Below are 19,133 nucleotides of genomic sequence, written 5' to 3' on the forward strand. Positions count from 1 at the left end.
CTGCTAGTGTGAGGCTCTGCAGATTTTCTGGGAGGAGATGAGATGCCTGTGTTTTCCCTGATCAAGCAGGCCACTGCTTTTGCAGGGAGTGGGTGCAGCCACCAGCAGCTTTTCTGGCAATGCTTTGCCGGCAAGAATCTCTGCAGATTCTCTGGTGGAGCCAAGGCACCTGTGTTTTCCCTGATCAACAGGGAGCGGGCACCAGCAGACCTCTCATGGGAATGGGCTCTGCCACTCTGGCATGAGCCTCTGCAGATTCTCTGGGCAGAGCTGAGATGCCTGTGTTTGCCTGCTTTCCCTGCTCAAGGGGTTCACTGCTTTTGCAGGAAGTGAGTGTTGCTGCCAGCAATTTTTCTGGCATTGCCTTTGCTGGTGCAAGCCTCTGCAGATTCTCTGGGCAGAGCCAAGGTGCCTGTGTTTTCCCTGATGGACAGGGAGTGGGCACTACCTTTCTGGGTGGAGTTGAGATGCCTGTGTTTCACCTGCTCAAGCAGGTCATTGCTTTTTCAGAAAGTGGGTGCTGGCACTAGCAGCTTTCCTGGTACTGCTGTGCTTTTCAGAGCCTATACAGATTCTCTGGGTGGAGCCAGAGCACTGTTTTCCCTATCTCTTGGGGGATGAGCACCGCCACTGCCAGCAGTTCTTCTGGTGCAGGTTGGGCTCCACTAGCATGAGGCCCCATCATAAGGAACCAGAAACTTGTGTTATTCCCCTTGGCAATTACTCCACCTGCTCCAAGAAGTCTGTAGCCCTGAGGGCAGGGCTGCTTCCCAGACATTGCTAGGCAGCTGCTATGGCCAAGTGGTTCCTGAGCCAAGGAAGGTAGTGTCCTTCAGCTTGAGAAAGTGGGTGTAGGAAACAAGGCTGTAGTGGTGGATTCCACCTCTTATTTCCTGCACCCCCAAACAGTGGTGTCTAGTCTCTAAGCCCAGCTAGGTTGCCTCTACTAAGATGCTCTCCATTGTTGTCGTCCTATTTTCTAGACCCTCCAGCTGTTTCCGCCTGGCCAAGCCTGGTTTTTTCCTCCACAGAGTCGGCCCCAGCTCCCTCTTTGGGTCTGATCTCGTAAGTCCAAAGTTTTAGTTCCCAACACCTTCTGGCACTTGCCTACAGTTGCCTGTTGCCCATAGCACTGACCGTTTGTGAAAGACTGTCTCCCTTTTAACTGCTTCAAACCATTTGTCTGAGTTCCTCCTCCGTTTGGGGCTGATCTTGTCACTGGTGGGGGAGCTTCCCAGGACACAGAAGCTGTTTTTCTTTCCAGCTCCCTCCTGGGAGAGCAGATCCCATCTCATTTCCTTTCACTTCTTTTTCTCTTGTTCTTCTTCTTTCTTCTTTCTTTTGTCCTATCTGGTTTTGTAATGTTTTTCTTCTTCTATTATAACCTTGAGGTCTTTAGCCAGTTTTTTGCAAATTTTCTGTGTGAATAGTTCCCCAGATAGTTGTATTTTCAATATACTTGTGGGAGTAGATGAGCCTTATGTCCTGCTACTCTGCCATCTTAGACCTCCTCCTGTATTTCTGGTTCATTTCTAATGTAATTTTTTTTTTTTTGGTCTTTTTGCCTTCTCCACGGCACATGGAGGTTCCCAGGCTAGGGGTCCAACCAGAGCTGCAGCCGCCGGCCTACACCACAACCACAGCAACTTGGATCCGAGCCACGTCTGCAACCTACACCACAGCCCACGGCAACGCCGGATCCCTTAACCCACTGAGCAAGGCCAGGGACTGAACCCACAACCTCATGGTTCCTAGTCGGATTCGTTAACCACTGCGCCACGACGGGAACTCCCTGTAATCTTATATATTATATATTCTCTTAATTCCTTCATATTCACCCTTAATTCCTTCAGTATTTTCACTGTTTCCTTTTTGAACTCAGTGTCTTTTAGACTGCAGAGGTCTGTTTCATTGTTTGTTGCTTCAGGTGAACTTTCCTGTTAAGTGGAAATGGTTCCTGAGCTTCTTCATTTTGCTTATATTTTTCTGATTCTGTGAGTTTAGGGAAACCAGCTCTAGTCCTGGAGGGCTATTTATATGCAAGAGCTCCCCTTTGTATTTTGTGGGAGCTTACTATTTATTTTTGGCTTGGGAATTTGGATATTTGCTGCCTCTTTCCCCAGTGTGAGTAGGCTGTTATCCCCTTGATAGGGTGCTGTGTGTGTTTCCAGGGAGAAGGAGGCAATGGGCCCGGCTAGTAGTCACTGCCTAGTTTCTGGCCTCTTGACAGTAGCAAGAATCCGTAGGAAGGTGGCACAGGCTACTCCTAGTTGCAGGATCCTGGGAAGCGGTAATGAGCCTCAGGCAGATTTTGGCAGTGCCTGGAGCATTTGGCAGAGACAGCGGCAGGGTGTATTTGTTCTCAGCAGAGTGACAGGAGCAGTGGATGGTGCTTGATTGCAGTGCCCTCCTCTGTGGTGCCCTCTGAGGTGATTTGAGCCACAAGTGCTGCCTGTTCATGGACCCCTAGTGGTGGCAGCTATGCCCACCTCTGGAGTCGGAGATAACTGCAGTGGTTTGCCCCCACCACCTATAGACCACAGAGGAGGCACCCTGTCCTGCATAGCCTGTGTCACCTGTAGCTGGCACAAGAGGCTCAGTCACCAGCCCAAGATGCACCTCATTGCCCATAGCCGTACCCTCCAAGAGTCTGCTCATGTGCAGAGAAAGATATTCCTATGGCAGTCTGCCCCTCCTCCTCTTGCCCTCCCCAACAATGGTGTCTTGCTTGGTCCCCTTGGCTCTGGCATCTGCTCCTCAGCCCTTGGTGCACCTCTCCCTAGCTCTCTCCAGCTGATTCTGCACTGTCTGTACTGTCAACCTTAGTCCTCTCTCCAGAACTGACCTCCAGAGCCTGAGGCTCAGCACCCAGCCCCACCTGGTTGTCTCAGGCTGTAGTGTCTGGGGGCAGTGGTACTGATGATCTTTGCAGCTCTCTCTCCACTTTGCCTTCCTCAGTCCAGCTTCTATGCTTTTCTCTGCTGCTTTGAGGGCCCTCTGTTTCAGCTGATCTCCCCATTGGTTAGGTGGCTTCCCAGGGTGTAGGTTCCTTTCCCCTTTCTCAGCTCCCTCTTAGGAGTGCTGTTCTCATCCTGATTCCTATCTCTCTCTCTCTTTTTTTCTTTGGTTCTCCAGTTATGTGGAGGTTTTCTTGCTCTTTTTGGAGGTTTAAGGTCCTCTGCCAGCGTTCAGTAGGTGTTCTGTGCGAATCGTTCTACATGTAGATGGCTTTTTATAGATGTGTTTGTGGGAGAAGATGAGCACCACATCTTACTCTGCCAATTTGATCCCACCTACTGTATCAAAGTAGGTACAGTATACTTTGTACGACGAAGGTTCAGAAAGTTCTAGTAACTAGTGGATAGGATTTTAGGCTATCCATTAAAAAGCTGTAAAACCTAGACTGAAATCACTACCTAATTCTTATTTAATGGAATGTTGGGGGCAAAATATTTTGAGATGCATAGCTTCTATAGAAAATGAGGAGCATTATAACCCAGAGAGAATTATGGCTCAGAGCCATGGAGATAAGAATGAAATGGACTGGCTCAGAAACCTGGTCCATGGCAGTGGCAGCAGACATGGGGCTGGGAGCCACTCTGGTAGCAGCGGTGGTGCCTGAGAGGGGAGGGAGGCCAAGACAGTGATTATAATACAGTCCGGTATGTTTTATTGAGATATGTTGTAAGAACACAGATGAAGAATATCTAAAGCAGGAAAAGTTTCCATGAAGGGTGACAGAAGGTATTCCATGAGGATCCAAAACTACCAATGGACTATTCAACCCCTTTCCCCAGCACCCAGGAGCCCCCTGAACTATGATACAGAGTACTACAAGTCTACAGGGGGTGTAGCATGAATGCTGAATTAAAGAGGGAACCAGGCACAGAAGGGGCCCCCTTCTATAGAGACCCCATGCTCAGGAACAGAGATACCTGAAGTGGAAATAGAAATGAGCAAGAAATATTATAATCCTACCCTCTACCCCACACACATATGCATCTTCATTCATGGAGTCCCTGCAACGGACAACAGGGGGAAAATGGACCCCCTTACGCCCAACACAATCAGTCATGACTCCAGGAAACCTGAGCAAATAATGCAGCAGGTATGATTAAGGCTTTACTGGGGATCACACAGGGCTGGGCAGGAACCACACTGGAAAGCAGGGCCTGCACACCAAGCCAGGACTTGTCTTCAGGGCAGTGCTGAGAGTTGAGAGCAGAGCTCTCTGAACCAGGGGTCTGGTTTGGCTCCTCATAACAGAAGCAACAATGGAAGGGAAGGATAGTAGGTTGGTTTTAGTGAAGGAGGGATAACATTGGGTGAGAGAGGAACTTTGCTGAAGATAAGTGGGGACTGAAGCTTGAAAGGATGGATGGAAAGGGGGTTGGGAGGGAGATAAGGGGGTCAATAGGGCACCTAGAGTGAATAGAAGGGGAAAGAAAAGGAAAGATGGTTCTGGGTGCAAGAAGTCCAGGTGTTCTCCAGGGTGCTGGCACAGCAAACACAGCACTGGCTCCTTATTCCATCTCCTGGTCTTCCAGGACTCTACTTGTTGCCCCACACAGCAATCTTTAGAAACATTGGGTTTGGGTGGAAGCGGCTGGACTTCATGTAGGCAGAGATCTTCTTTAGGCCCTGATGGTGGGAAAAAGAAGGCCAGATATCAGGTCTGCTGCCCCCACTGGGACTCATGCAGATCTAGGTTTGGGACCCAGGCATAACCCTCCTATGTGGGGTCAAATGGTGGGATAAAATGGTCTTTCCGAGGTCTCCAGCTCTGGAAAGTCACCTCTTCCAATTTCCTGTAATTCATGGGATATCTTGATAAGACTTAGCACTCATATGGAGACTTCACCCAGTGCTTGGTACTATGTGTCCTCTAGAGATGAGGACATAGGTTTTGAATCTCTACACAACTACCCTGCAAGATACTAAGACACACATAGGTTAAGCATGACCCTCATACTAATACAGCTCATAAGTAATATGGATAGAATAGAGCCAGGCTTGCTCATTCTCTTGCTCTCTCCCCACCCCCAACTCCCCATTATCAGTTCTTTCTGCCAAACCTCCTTCCTCACAGCTGAAAACAAAAAGAAAAAGAGGCCCACTTATCATTAGATTACACAAAGGGCTAAGTCAACACTCAGGGCATTTGGCCACCAAAAGTGGACCTGGAGGAGAGTACAGGATGGAGAAAAACAAGGTAAAACATCTGCTATTTTAGATACATGGGCCCTAAATAGTTAAGATGGATATCTAAGGAAGAATTCCAGTGAGCCCAGATTCATGAATCTTTCCATACACAGAAAAGCATTCAAATCATTAATTTATTATGATTTTTTGATCAGCAGAACTTTTTACCAAGATGTATGGCTGACTACATGTATTTCCTAGTCTTCTTCCCTGAATTCTTGAGATCAGTTCCTTCGAGTTGAGAGGCTGTCCCCTGGGCTATAGTTTTAAGTAAGATCCCCAAATAAACTCACACCTCTTACACTGTGTTGATATTTTTTTTCAGTTGGCAGTTTTGGAGACCATGAAGAGACCCAGAGCTGATTTTTCGTCACCTGAACTTTGAAAGGATCTGAAGACTTTATACCAGCAAGGTCCATTGTCCCCTCCACTTCCTCAGTAAGTTGCAGATTTAGGTGCATCTCTTCTGGTCTCAGATCTCTCATCTTGGTTAACAATCCTGTTTTGTTCATGGTGGATAAAAAAGGTACCTCACTTCTCAGTTGAAAGATACTAAGTGCCTAGTTAAGAGACATTGGGAAGTTTGGAATAGGTAAAGGGATAGTTGATGGCTTTCCTTGAATTGACTTAGTTTAACAGAGTTGTTGGAATCAAAGTGTAGATACTATATGAGAATTCTTAGCTCCAAAGATAAGGGACACAGCTCTATCTTGGCCTCTTGGCCACAGATACTCTTGAGGTAAGAGTATCTCAGACAACCGAGAAACATGCAGTACTGGTAGAGGCAAGTCCTCATGCATAACAGCTGTTCCTGAGGGAAAACACTATCTTTAAAGAAACTCGCCCATCTGGGGATGCACAAAGATTTGGCCACCCAGCGTTCCCAGTGCTCATGGTGGTTTTAGCTTGTAGGAGAAAGAAAGTGAAACAATTAAAAAACTGAAACAGAGGAGTTCCCATTGTGGCTCAGGGAGTTAAGAACCCAATTAATATCCATGAGGATGCAGGTTTGATCCCTGGCCTAGCTCAGTGGGTTAAGGATCTGGCATTGCCATGAGCTGTGGTGTAGGTCACAGACAAGGCTCAGATCCCACATTGCGTGGCTGTGGTGTAGGCTGGCAGCTACAATTCCAATTGGACCCCTAGCCTGGGAATTTCCATATGTTGCAGGTGTGGCCATAAAAAACAAACAGATAAATTAAAAAAAACTGAAATAACTTTCAGGTGACACCTAGAAGAGTTAAAGTCACAAATAGCTCACTGGCCCATCACACATTGATCAACAGTTGTTTCATCCTGATAGACTCTGAAATGGAAGCAAAACTTTCAAAAGAAAAGAAAGTGGGGTAACAGATTGCTAACCACTGAGTAACATCCCAGCCAGGTTCAGCTTTAGTAGTTACAGGGCTTACATTTTCAAGTACTTACTTACTTGGGGCAACTATGCCTAAAATGGTCAAAATGGGTTTCTTTTGACATTCCAAAATTATCTTTACTTGTGTGTCTATATCCAGGGAGAGAAAGCAGGCTGTAAGACCAAACAGACTGAATGGGATATGTATTTCAATTGGCATTGACAAGCTTCTAAAAAAGGAAATTATAAAATAACTTCTTTGCAGAAAAGCAACAAAAAATTACTTAAAATTATTTCAGACTTTTAAAAAGGCCCCTGAAGCTGGCCATGTTCTGTGCTCCTCCTTGTTCCTTTAAGTGTACACAGACAGGTAGTTCCCATCATGTCTCAGTGGAAACGAATCCAATTAGGAACCATGAGGTTGTGGCTTCAATCCCAGGCCTCACTCAGTGGATTAAGGATCTGGTGTTGCCGTGAGCTGTGGTGTAGGTCATAGACGTGGCTCGGACCCCATGTTGCTGTGGCTGTGGCATAGGCTGGCAGCTATAGCTCTGATTAGACCCCCTAGCCTGGGAACCTCAATATGCTGCAGGTGTGGCCCTAAAAAGCAAAAAATAAAAAAGTGTACACAGCCATGCTCTCCTTTGCATCCCCCTCTCTGAACTTCCCTTTATGTAACACAAGAAATGATTCCTCACAGGAAGCAACAATAATTCTAAAGGCTTGATAAAATTGTGATTCTTTTGGCCAAAAAAGATTTTAAAACTTTTTTTCCCCAAAACTATGACTTTAAGCAAACAAAATCCCTTCTAGGAAGAGTTTGCCTTACCTCCCTGTGCTTTTAAGATGTAAATGTTCTACCTGACCTTCTTAAGCATCTTCCACTGTGTTTTGAGAGCTTAGACTCTGCCACTGGAAAAGTACATAGATGGTGCCCCTTTGCCAGCAAGTGAAATAGACTGGGATTAAAGCAGTCTTTTTATCTAGAAATGCTATTTTTCAGGAAAATTTGTCCTGAGTGGTCCCATTCCATAAGGAGCCTTTCTTGTCTCAACAGTCCTTGCATCTCCCTATATAAGGAAAGCCTTTACTTTCTTAGAATACATTTAGGAACCAACTGTCTGGATCCTGTGAAGGCATCATCCTTTGCACTCTCTTGTGCAGAGATACCTCTTGCATCTTACTGGTTTAAGCCATATTTGAAATGCTAACAATGGGTCCTCTAAATTGGATCTGATTTCAGAGAGACAGCAGTGAGTGATGGCTTGGAGCAAGATCTTAATCCTCTGCTCAAGAGTTGAACCTGGGCAGCCTGGATAAAAACTAGGAATCCCAGCCACCAGATCAGAGGCTAAAAGCAGAACTGCCCTGATTCTTGCCCACTGTTGAAAGCAAAAATGTTCCAAGGAGGCAAGGACTATGAAAAGAGGTACAAGGTTTATCATTAGAAATACAGTACAATATGGGGGGGGGCACAGAAAGAAGTAGTCTATCTAAGGCAGAAGCAAAGCAGTCATACACAATCCAAAGGAGGAGTGCAGGTTCGGGTGTCCCCCTGAATGAGAAGCACACCAGCGAGGTGATTTAAATCATTTATATAGGCCAGTTCTTCAGGGTCTTTGTTTTCCTTTGGCTGAATTACCTTGTGTTATTTCTCAGACCTGACCAGACCCAGGGCCCTGCCTGATATGTGTGCACATCTTTTGGCCAAGATAGATTCCAGAGCAAAGGGTAATGGGATGGTTATCAGGACTTATTATGGCCTGGCACCTCCTCACTCTTTGACCCAGAGGGGTCTTTCAGTGCATGTGTAGTTGGAGCCTCCCTGACTTCAAGGATAGGAAGTATGTGACCTCTTGATCTTTTGCCCAATCAGGGCTTAGCCCCTTCCCTGTCTCTGCTATTACCATTATTTAACATGTCCATAGAAGATAAATTCCAGCTATTTGCCAGCTGTTGTTATTTCTATTTTAAAGTATAGATAGGTGGCTGGTTGTAAATGTCTATCACGGAGCCCAGCTATATCCTGCCTCAGATCCACTGGAACACTTTTTTTAAAAATTTAAGCTTTTTTTTTTTTTTCTTGGGGAGAAGGATCAAGATGGTGGAAGAATAAGTCATGGCGCTCACCTTCTCCCACAAACACCTAAAAAAAACCCCTACATAGAATGATTTGCACAGAACATCTACTGAAGGCTGGCAGAAGACCTTAAAACTCCAAAAAAAGGAAGAAAACCTCCACATAACTGGGTAGAACAAAAGAAAAAAAAGAGAGAGAGAGAAAAAAGGAATCAGGATGGGACTAGCACTCCTGAGAGGAAGCTCTGAAAAAGGAAAGGAATCCACATCCTGGGAGCCACCTAACAGATGGGGAGATCAGCAGAGACAGAGAGACCTCAGAGACACAGAGAAAAGCTCAGCAGCTGGACCAAGGGGGCAAAGCAGTGTGAGAGCCTCATAGACCATCATACCACACCCCTGGACACCACAGCCTAAGATGCTTGGGCAGGGGCTGGGCACTGAGACTCAGGCTCTGGAGGTCAGTTCCATGGAAAGCCTAGGGTTGGCTGTGTGGAGACAGCTTGAGGGGCTAGGGATATACCATGGGATGGAGAGCTGAGCAGCATAGCTGAAAGAAACCAGAAGGAGGTCTGGGTCTACAGAAGCAAGGCATCATTGTTGGGGAGGGCAAGAGGAGGAGGGGCAGACCACTGTAGGAATATGGTCCTGTGTATGCACAGACTCTCAGAGGGTGGGGCACCTCTGGTGCAGGCTATGGGTAGCCAGGCACCTCTTGTGTAGGCTAAGGGCAGTGGGGGGCTAAGTGTAACAGGGCACTTCTTGTGAGGTCTACAGGCAGCAGGGGCAAACCACAACAGTCATCTCAGACACCAGGGGTAGACATGGCCCACCACTGCTAGGGGCCTGTGAACAGGCACTACCTGTGGCCCCAGGCACTACCTGTGGCCCCAGTCACCTCAGAGGTTGGCAAAGAAGAGGGCTCTGCAAACGAGCACCACCCATTGTTGCTGCCACTGCCAAAGTCTCCAGTCACCACCTACACCTACCTGAGCACTGTCACTTCCCAGGGCCCTGCAACTAGGAACAGCCTGAACAACCTTCCCACGGGTCCTTGCCACTGTCAAGGGCCCAGCAACCACGTACTAGCTACTTGCCCTGCCTATTGCCTCCATCTCCCTGGAAGCATGCACAGCACTCTAAATATCAAAAGTAAGCTCTCACAAAATATCCAGGGGTGCTCCTGTATATAAGTAGCCCTCCAAAACTATGTAGTTGTTTTCCCTAAAATATGGGCAAAATTAAAAAGCTCAGGAACCATTCCCAGTTGAAAGAACAAGAGAGTTCACCTGAAGCATCAAACAATGATACAGACCTCTGCAGTCTAATAGACACTGAGTTCAAAAAGGAGATAGTGAAAATACTGAAGGAATTAAGAGTGAATATGAAGGACTTTTAGAGTGGATATGAACAGTAATACAGATTACTTTAGAATATAAAAAGGAACCAAGAAAAATTAGAAAATTCATTTGCAGAGACACAAGCTGAGTTAAAGGCACTGAAGAGCAGAATGGATAATGCAGAGGACTGAATTAGTGACTTGGAATATAGAATAATGGAAATCACCCAATCAAGACAGCAGCCAGAAAAACAAATGAAAAAACATGAAAGCAGTATGAGATCTATGGGATAATATTAAGTGGGCCAATCTATGCATAATAGGAATTCCAGAGGAGAAGAAAAAAGGGGGATTGAAAATATATTTGAAGAAATGATGGCTGAAAACTTTCCAAATCTAAAGAAAACAGCAGTCGAGATACAGGAATCACAGAAGGCCCCAAAGAAGTTGAACCTAAACAGGCTCACACCAAGACATATTATAATAAAAATGGCAAAAGTTAAAGAGAGCATTCTAAAGGCAGCAAGAGAAAAACAAAGAGTTAATTGTAAGGGAACCCCCATAAGGCTATCAGCTGATTTCTCTGCCAAAACACTATAGGCCAAAAGACAGTGGCAAAACATATTCAACGTTCTAAAAGGGAAAAATATTGCAGCCTAGAATTCTCTACCCAGCAGGAATATCATTTAAACTAGAAGGAGAAATAAAGAATTTCTCCAACAAAAACTAAAAGAATGCAGCAGTGCTAAACCCATTCTAAAATAAATACTGAAAGGACTTCTCTAAATAAAAAAGAAGATATAGGATGGAAGAAGTCATACTTGGAAAGTAATCATTTAAATAAGCCAGTATACAGAACTAAAAGGAAAAAAAATACTGAAAAAGCAACAATAAACACAACAGCAGAAGGACAAACATAAAGATGTTTAAAAAAAAAGGACTTAAGTCATAAAATTTGGGGAAGGAAAGTAAGAAAATCTAGACTTTTTTTTTTTTTTAGAATGTGTTTGAGCCTATACAACTATCAGGCTAAAGCAAATAGATATAGTAAGGGGTTTTCTCTCTTGAAAAACATAGAACCACAAGTCAAAACCAAACATTACATTCCCAAAACAAAAAAACACAAGCATAAAATAAAAAGAAATTGTCCAATTAAAAAAAGAAAGGAACAAAGCAGAAACATAGAATCAACTGGAAAACAAGGTTTAAAATGGCAATAAATACATATTTATCAATGATTAAATATGTCAATGTACTGACTGTTCCAGTCAAAAGACATACAGTGGCAGACGGATAAAAAAACAAGAATCTACAATATGCTCTCTACAAAAGACTCACCTTAGGGTAAAGGACACATACAAATTGAAAGTGAGGGGATGGAAAAAGATATTTCATGCAAATGGAAGACAGGAAAGCAGGAGTTGCAATACTCATACCAGACAATATAGCCTTTAAAATGAAGGCCATAAAGAAAGCCAAAGGACACTATTTAATGATAAAAGGATCCATTCAAGAAAAGGATATTTCAATCATCAATATATATGTCTCTAATATAGGAGTACCCACATATATACAATAAATAGTAATAGACATAAAAGGAGAAATTGATGGGAATATAATAATAGTAGGAGACTTTAACACCTCACTCACATCAATGGATAAATGCACTAGACAGAAAATCAATAAGGCAACAGAGATCCTAAATGACACAATAGAAAATTTAGACTTAATTGACATTTTCAGGACATTACATCCAAAAAAATCCAGAATATACATTCTTTTCAAGTGTACAGGAACATTCTCAAGGATTGACCACATACTGGGGCACAAAACTAACCTCAACAAATTTAAGAATATAGAAATTATCTCAAGTATTTTCTCTGACCACAATGGCATGAAATTAGAAATCAACCACAGGAAAAGAAAGGAGAAGGAAAAAAAACCCTGATTATATGGAGACTAAACAACATGCTACTAAAAAAAAAAGCAGTGGGTCAAGAAAGAAATTAAAAAATACCCCAAGACAAATGATAATGAAAACACAACCATTCAAAATGTATGGGATGCTGCAAAAGCAGTTCTTAGAGGGAAGTTCATAGTGAAGTGATATAGGCCTTCCTCAGAAAAGAAGAAAAATCTTAAATCAACAACTTAACTGACCATCTAAAAGAATTAGAAAAAGAAAACCCAAAGTCAGCAGAAGGAAGGATTTCATAAATATCAGAGAAGAAATCAATAAAATATATTCAAAAAATAGGAAAAAAATCAGTAAAACCAAGAGCTAGTTCTTGAATTGACAAACCTTTGGCCAGACTCACCAAGAAGAGGAGAGAAAGAACTCAAAACAAGCAATGATAAAGGATAAATCTCAATGGATATTGCAGAAATACCAAAAAAACATGAGAATATTATGAACAATTATATGCCAACAAATGTGACAACTTAGAAGAAATGAAAAACCTTCTAGAGACTTACAGCCCACCAACACTGAAACAAGAAGAAATAGATCAATTGGACTGATCACTAGAAATGAAACTAGTAATAATAAAATTACTCCCTATAAACAAAAGTCCAGGACCAGAGGGCTTCACAGGCTAATTCTACCAAACATGCAAAGAAATTATAACCATCCTTCTTAAACTTTTCCAAAAGGTCAAAGGAGAAGGAATATTCCCAAACACATTCCATGAAGTGACCATCACCCTTATACCAAAACCAGGCAAAGATACTACCAAAAAAGAAAATTATAGGCCAATATCTTTGATGAATATAGAGGCAAAAATTCTCAACATTTTAGCCAACTGAATCCAAAAACATATAAAAAAGATCATACACCACGATGAAGTGGAATTCATCCAAGGTTCACAAGGATGGTTCCAACATATGCAAATCAATGCATATATCACAGTAACAAAAGTCCAAAACCACATGGTCATCTCAATAGATTCAGAAAAAGCATTTAATAAAATCCAACATCCATTCATGATTTAAAAAAAAAAAACTTTTACTAAAGTGGATATAGAGGGAACATACCTTAACATAATAAAATCCATTTATGACAAACCCACAGTCAATATAATACTCAATGGAGAGTAGCTGAAAGCCTTCCCACTAAAATCTGGAACAAGACAAGGATGCCCACTCTCAATACTTTGACTCAATATAGTATTGGAAGTCCAAGCCACAGCAATTAGATAAAAGAAATAAAAGGGATCCAAATTGGAAGGGAAGAGGTAAAACTGTCACTCTATACAGATGGCATGATACTATATATAGAAAACCCTAAGGACTCCACACAAAAACTACTCAAACTGATCAATGAATTCAGCAAAATAGCAGGATACAAGATTAACATTCAGAAATAGGTTGCATCTCTGTATACTAACAATGAAATATCAAAAAAGGAAAATATAAAGTATCTAAATATAAAAAAACCTTTTCAAATCACTCCCCCCAAAATTAAATACCTAGGAATAAACCTGACCAAGGAGGTGAAAGACTTCTATGCTAAGAACTATAAAACATTAATCAAGGAAATTAAAGAGGACTCAAAGAAACAGAAAGATATCCCATGTTCCTGGACTGGAAGAATTAATATCATTAAAATTGCCATACTACCCAGAGTAATCTACAGTTTTAATGCAATCCCTATCAAATTTTGCATTTTGATAAACATTGATACACACATTTATTACATTTTTTGCAGAACTTTAACAATCCAAAAATTTATAGGGAACCTTAAAAGACCCAGAATTTCTAAAGCAATCCTGAGGAACAAAAAACATAACCCACAACTCTCCCAGACTTCAGGCAATATTACAGAGCTACAGTAATCAAGATGGTGTGGCACTGGTACAAAAACAAACATACAGACCAATGGAACAGAAGAGAGAACCCAGAAATAAACCCAGACACCTACAGTCGATTAATCTTTGACAAAGGAGGCAATATAAAATGGGGAAAAGATAGTCTCTTAAGCAAGTGGTGCTGGGAAAACAAATCAGCTGCATGTAAATCAATGAAAGTATAACACACCCTCACACTAGACACAAAAATAAACTCAAAATGGCTTAAAGTCTTAAACATAAGACCAGATACCATAAAATTCCTAGACAAGAACATAGGCAAAACATTCTCTGACATCGACCATACAAATGTTTTTTTTTTTTTTCCCAGTCTCCCAAGGCAAAAGAAATAAAAAATAAACCAATGAGACCTAATCAAACTGACATGCTTTGGCACAGCAAAGGAAATCATTAAAACACACACACACACACACACACACACACACACACACACACACACACAAAACCTATGGAATGGGAGAAAATAGTTACAAACAATGCAACTGACAAGGGTTTAATCTCTAAAATATACAATTTATACAACTCAACAGCAAAAAGACCAACAACCAAATTGAAAAATTTGCAGAAGACCTAAATAGACATTTCTCCAAAGAAGACATATGGATGGCCAATAGGCACATGAAAAAATGCTTTCCATCACTGATTATTAGAGAAATGCAAAGCAAAACTACATTGAGGTAACACCTCACACCAGTGAGAATGGCCACCATTAACAAATCAACAAATAACAAATGCTGGAGAGGGTGTGGAGAAAAGGGTACTGCCTACACTGTCGGTGGGAATGCAAATTGGTAAAACCACTATGGAAAACAGCATGGAGGTACCTCAGAAAGGTAAATATGCAAATACCATATGACCCAGCCAGCCCAATCTTAGGCATACATCTGAACAAGACGTTCCTTGAAAAAGATACATGCACCCATATGTTCATTGCAGTATTATGATTTATATAATAGCCAAGACATGGAAACAACCTAAATGTCCATCAACAGATGAATGGATTAAGAAGAAGTGGTACATATACACAATGGAATACTACTTAGCCATAAAAAAGAACAAAATAATGCCATTTCTAGCAACATGGATGGAACTAGAGACTCTCATACTAAGTAAAGTAAGTCAGAAGCAGAAAGACAAATACCATACGATATCACTTATATCTGGAATCTAATATGCAGCACAAATGAACCTATCTACATAAAGGAAACAAACGCAAGGACTTGGAGGTCAGACTTGTGGTTGCCGAGGGAGTGGGATGGGCTGTGAGTTTGGGGTTAGTAGATGCGAACAATTGCATTTGGAGTGGATAAACAATGAGATCCTGCTATATAGCACAGGGAACACTATCCAGTCACTTGTGATGGAACATGATGGAAGATAATGCAAGAAAAAGAAATTATATATATATATATATATATATAATTATATATAATAAAAAATATATTTTATTTAAAAAATATATATATATAATGTATGACTGGGTCACTCTGCTGTACAGAAGAAATTGATAAATCAACTGTAATAGAAAAAATAAAAATCTTAAAAAAAACCTTTTTTTCTTTATTTGGTCATGCCCATTGCATGTGGAAATTCTCAGGCCAGGGATCAAACCCACACCACAGCAGTGACCCGAGCTATAGCAATGACAATACAGATCTGTTAACCCCCTAGGCCACCAGGGAACTCCTGGAAAAACTTCTTAAGTTGGTAACTGTTTAGAGACCTCTCATTGTAAACAGCTCTTTTACTGGTACCTATGAAAAGACCAAATTAATAAGTGGATACAAAGAAATTAACAGCTAAATTTGGGAACTCCCTTAGGTTAAAACAAACAAGGTTTGTGGTCTGCGCTTCCCCTCAATGCATCTTACAGATGCTAATGAAAATAGGTGATTAATGTTAATAAGTTAATTAATAAGGGAATAGGTAAACATTGAAGGTAAAGTCAATATTTTTTTTTTCCTAACAAGGTAGAAGTTTTAAAGGGACTAGTCCCAGCAGGATGGAAATTTTGAGATGGTTATTAAGAAATGGGATGAACTGCTGAGTTATCTGGTGGCTCAGCAGGTTAAGGATCTGGTGTTTTCCCTGCTCTGACTCTGGTTACAGCTGCAGTGTGGGTTTCATCCATGGCCAGGGAACTTCCAAATGCTGTGTGGGCACAGCCAAAAAAAATAAATAAATAATAGGATAAATTAAAAGGACATTGATGGGATTAAAACAAAAGTTTTGATAGAACACTACCTAACATTGGAGGAGATTGGGACAAGATGGCAGAGTAGAAGGACTTAAACTCACCTTCTTTCATGAAAACACAAAAATTACAACTAACTGCTGAACAACTCTCAACAAAATAGACTTAAAACTACCAAAAAAAGATATCCTATACCCAAAGATAAAGAAAATACATTGAGATGGTAGGAGAGGCACTTTTGCAATATAAGCAATCCCCTCCCCACTGGGTGGGTGAGTCACAGACTGGAAAATAACTACATCATAGAGGCTCTCCCACATGAGTGAGAGTTTTGAACCCCATGTAAGGTTCCCCAGCCCAGGGATCTAGCACTGGGAAAAAGAACCCCCAGAGCTTTTTGCATTGAAGGCCAGTGAGGTGTGTGTGTGCAGGAGCACCATAGGACTTGGGGAAACAGACCACTCTTGGAGGGTGCACACAGGATTCCATGTGCACTGAATCCCAGGGCAAAGCAGGGACTGCTTAAGAATCTGGGTCAGACCTACCTGGAGGTCATAGAGGGTATCCTGGAAAAGTAGGGGGCAGCTCTGCCTCACTATGGGGGCAGAACATTGGAGGCAAAGGTCCAAAGAATATTCATGATATGAGCTCCCCTGGAGGCTGCCATTTTGGAAAGACCTGGCACCACCCATCAGGGCTGAGAAGCCCCAGGCCAAACAACAAACAGGGTAAGAACACAGTCCCACCCATAAGCAAACAGACTACCTAAAGTCCTCCTAGGCACAGAGCTGCCTCTAATCACACCCAGAGACAAAGCTTCACCCACCAGAGGGACAAGACTCAGTTCCACCTACCAGTGGGCAGGCACCAGTCCTCCCATCAGGAAGCCTGTAACAAGCCCCTGTATCAACTTGCCCTATAAGGGGGCAGACACCAGGAGAAAATGAGGCTACAGTTCTTTAGCTTGCAAAAAGGAAACCAAATGAAGAGCTATACAAAACGAAAAGGCAGAGAAATAAATATAAGCCAGAGGAGGGAACTAAACAAAACCCCACAAAAACAGCTGAGTGAAATGGCAATTATCAGCCTACAAGAAAAAGACTTTAGAATAATGATAGTAAAGATGATCCAAGATGTTGGGAAAAAAACTGAAGGCAAGGATCGATAGATTAGAAGAAACATCGACCAAAGAAATAGAAGATTTAAAGATTAAACAAGCAGAGATCCAAAATACAATAACCAAAATAAAAAATTCACTAATAGGAACCAATAGCAGAGTACAGGAGGCAGAAGAATGAATAAGCAAGATGGACGACAGATTGGTAGAAATCACTGATGTGGAAAAAAATAAGAGAATGAAAAATTAAGAGAGTCTAAAAGAACTCTGGGACAACCTTAAATGAACCAACATTCACATCATGGGGTGCCAGAAGGAGAAGATAGAAAGGGCCAGAGAAAATATTTGAAGAGATAATAGACAAAAACTTCCCTAACATGGGAAAGGAATCACTCACTCAAATCCAGGAATCACAACAAATAGCATATAAAACAAACCCAAGGAGGAACACCTCAAGACACATAGTAATCAAAGTGACAAAAATTAAAGACAAGGAGAAAAATATTGAAAGCAGCTATGGAAAAGCAACAAATAACATACAAGAGAACCCCAATAATGTTGTCAGCTGAAAGGAGTGGCATGATAAAGTGGTGAAAAGAAAAAAATCTCCAATCAAGAATACTCTACCTAGCAAGGCACCCATTCAAATTTGAAGGAGAAATCAAAAAGATTACAGACAAGCAAAAGCTAAGGGAATTCAACACGACTAAACCAGCTTTACAAAAAATACTAAGGGAACTTCTATAGGTGGAAAAGAAAAGGACACAACCAGAAGTAAGAAAATTACAAATGAGAAGGCTCATCGTGAAAGCAAACATATAGTACAGGTAGGAAGTCATCCACACACAAATATGATATTGAAACTAGCAAGTGTGAGAAGAGGAGGGTACAAATGCATGATACTGGAAATGCATTTACAATTGAAAAACCAGCAACTTGAGATCTATAAAACATTAATCAAAAAAATTAAAGGGGATTCAAAGAAATGGAAAGATATTCCATGCTCCTGGAGAATTAGTATTGTAAAAATGGCTATACTACCCAAAGCAGTCTACAGATTCAATGAAATCCCTATCAAATTACCCATGACATTTTTCACAGAACTACAACAAACAATCCAAAAATTTATGAGGAACCATAACAGAGCCAGAATTGCCAAAGCAATCCTAAGGAACAAAAAAACAAGCAGGAGGCATAACTCTCCCAGATTCCAGACAATATTACAAAGTTACAGTAATCAAGACAGTGTGGTACTGATACAAAAACAGATACACATAACAATGGAACAAAATAGAGAACCCAGAAATAAACCCAGACACTTATGGTCAATTAATCTTCAACAAAGGATGCAAGAATATAAAATGGAAAAAGTCTCTTCAGCAAGAGGTGCTGGGAAAACTGGATAGCTGCATGTAAATCAATGAAACTAGAACACACCTTCACACTATGCACAAAAATAAACTCAAAATGGCCTAAAGATTCAAACATAAGACACCATCAAACTTCTAGAAGAAAACACAGGCAAAATGTTCTCTGACATCAACCATGCAAATGTTTTCTTAGGTCAGTCTCTCAAATCAACAGAAATAAAAGCAAAAATAAACCAATGGGACCTAATCAAACTGACAAGCTTTTGCACAGCAAAGGAAACCATAAAAAAAAACCCATAAGACAACCCACAGAATAGGAGAAAATAGTTTCAAATGAATTAACTGTAAAGGACTTAATCTCTAAAATATAGAATCAACTTATACAACTCAACAGTGAAAAACCAACAACCCAATTGAAAAATGGGCAAAAGACCTGAATAGACATTTCTCCAAAGAAACTATACAGATGGACAACAGGCACCTGAAAAAATGTTCAACATCACTGGTAATTAGGGAAATGCAAATCAAAACTATGAGGTACCACCACATCAGTCAGAATGGCCATCATTAATGAATCAACAAATAACAAATGCAGGAGAGGGTGTGAAGAAA

The 19,133-nt window shown here is 41.5% G+C and overlaps 1 protein-coding gene across 1 annotated transcript in view; it reads right to left on the bottom strand.

The window, feature by feature from the left end:
* Nucleotides 1-3,647: 3,647 nt before the first annotated feature.
* LOC106510200 (glutathione S-transferase Mu 1) overlaps nucleotides 3,648-19,133 on the bottom strand; it is a 37,353-nt gene continuing 21,867 nt past the window's right edge. The window contains exon 8 of the mRNA XM_021090061.2: nucleotides 3,648-4,641. Coding sequence (XP_020945720.2) covers nucleotides 4,552-4,641 — 90 coding nt within the window. The 3' untranslated portion in view covers nucleotides 3,648-4,551. The remainder of the gene's footprint in view (nucleotides 4,642-19,133) is intronic.

This window comes from Sus scrofa, chromosome 4 (genome assembly GCF_054392235.1).
Source record: "Sus scrofa isolate SSC_HxYL_T2T_F1_AM1 chromosome 4, Sscrofa_HxYL_maternal_Yorkshire_Landrace_v2.0, whole genome shotgun sequence".
Lineage (NCBI taxonomy): Eukaryota > Metazoa > Chordata > Mammalia > Artiodactyla > Suidae > Sus > Sus scrofa.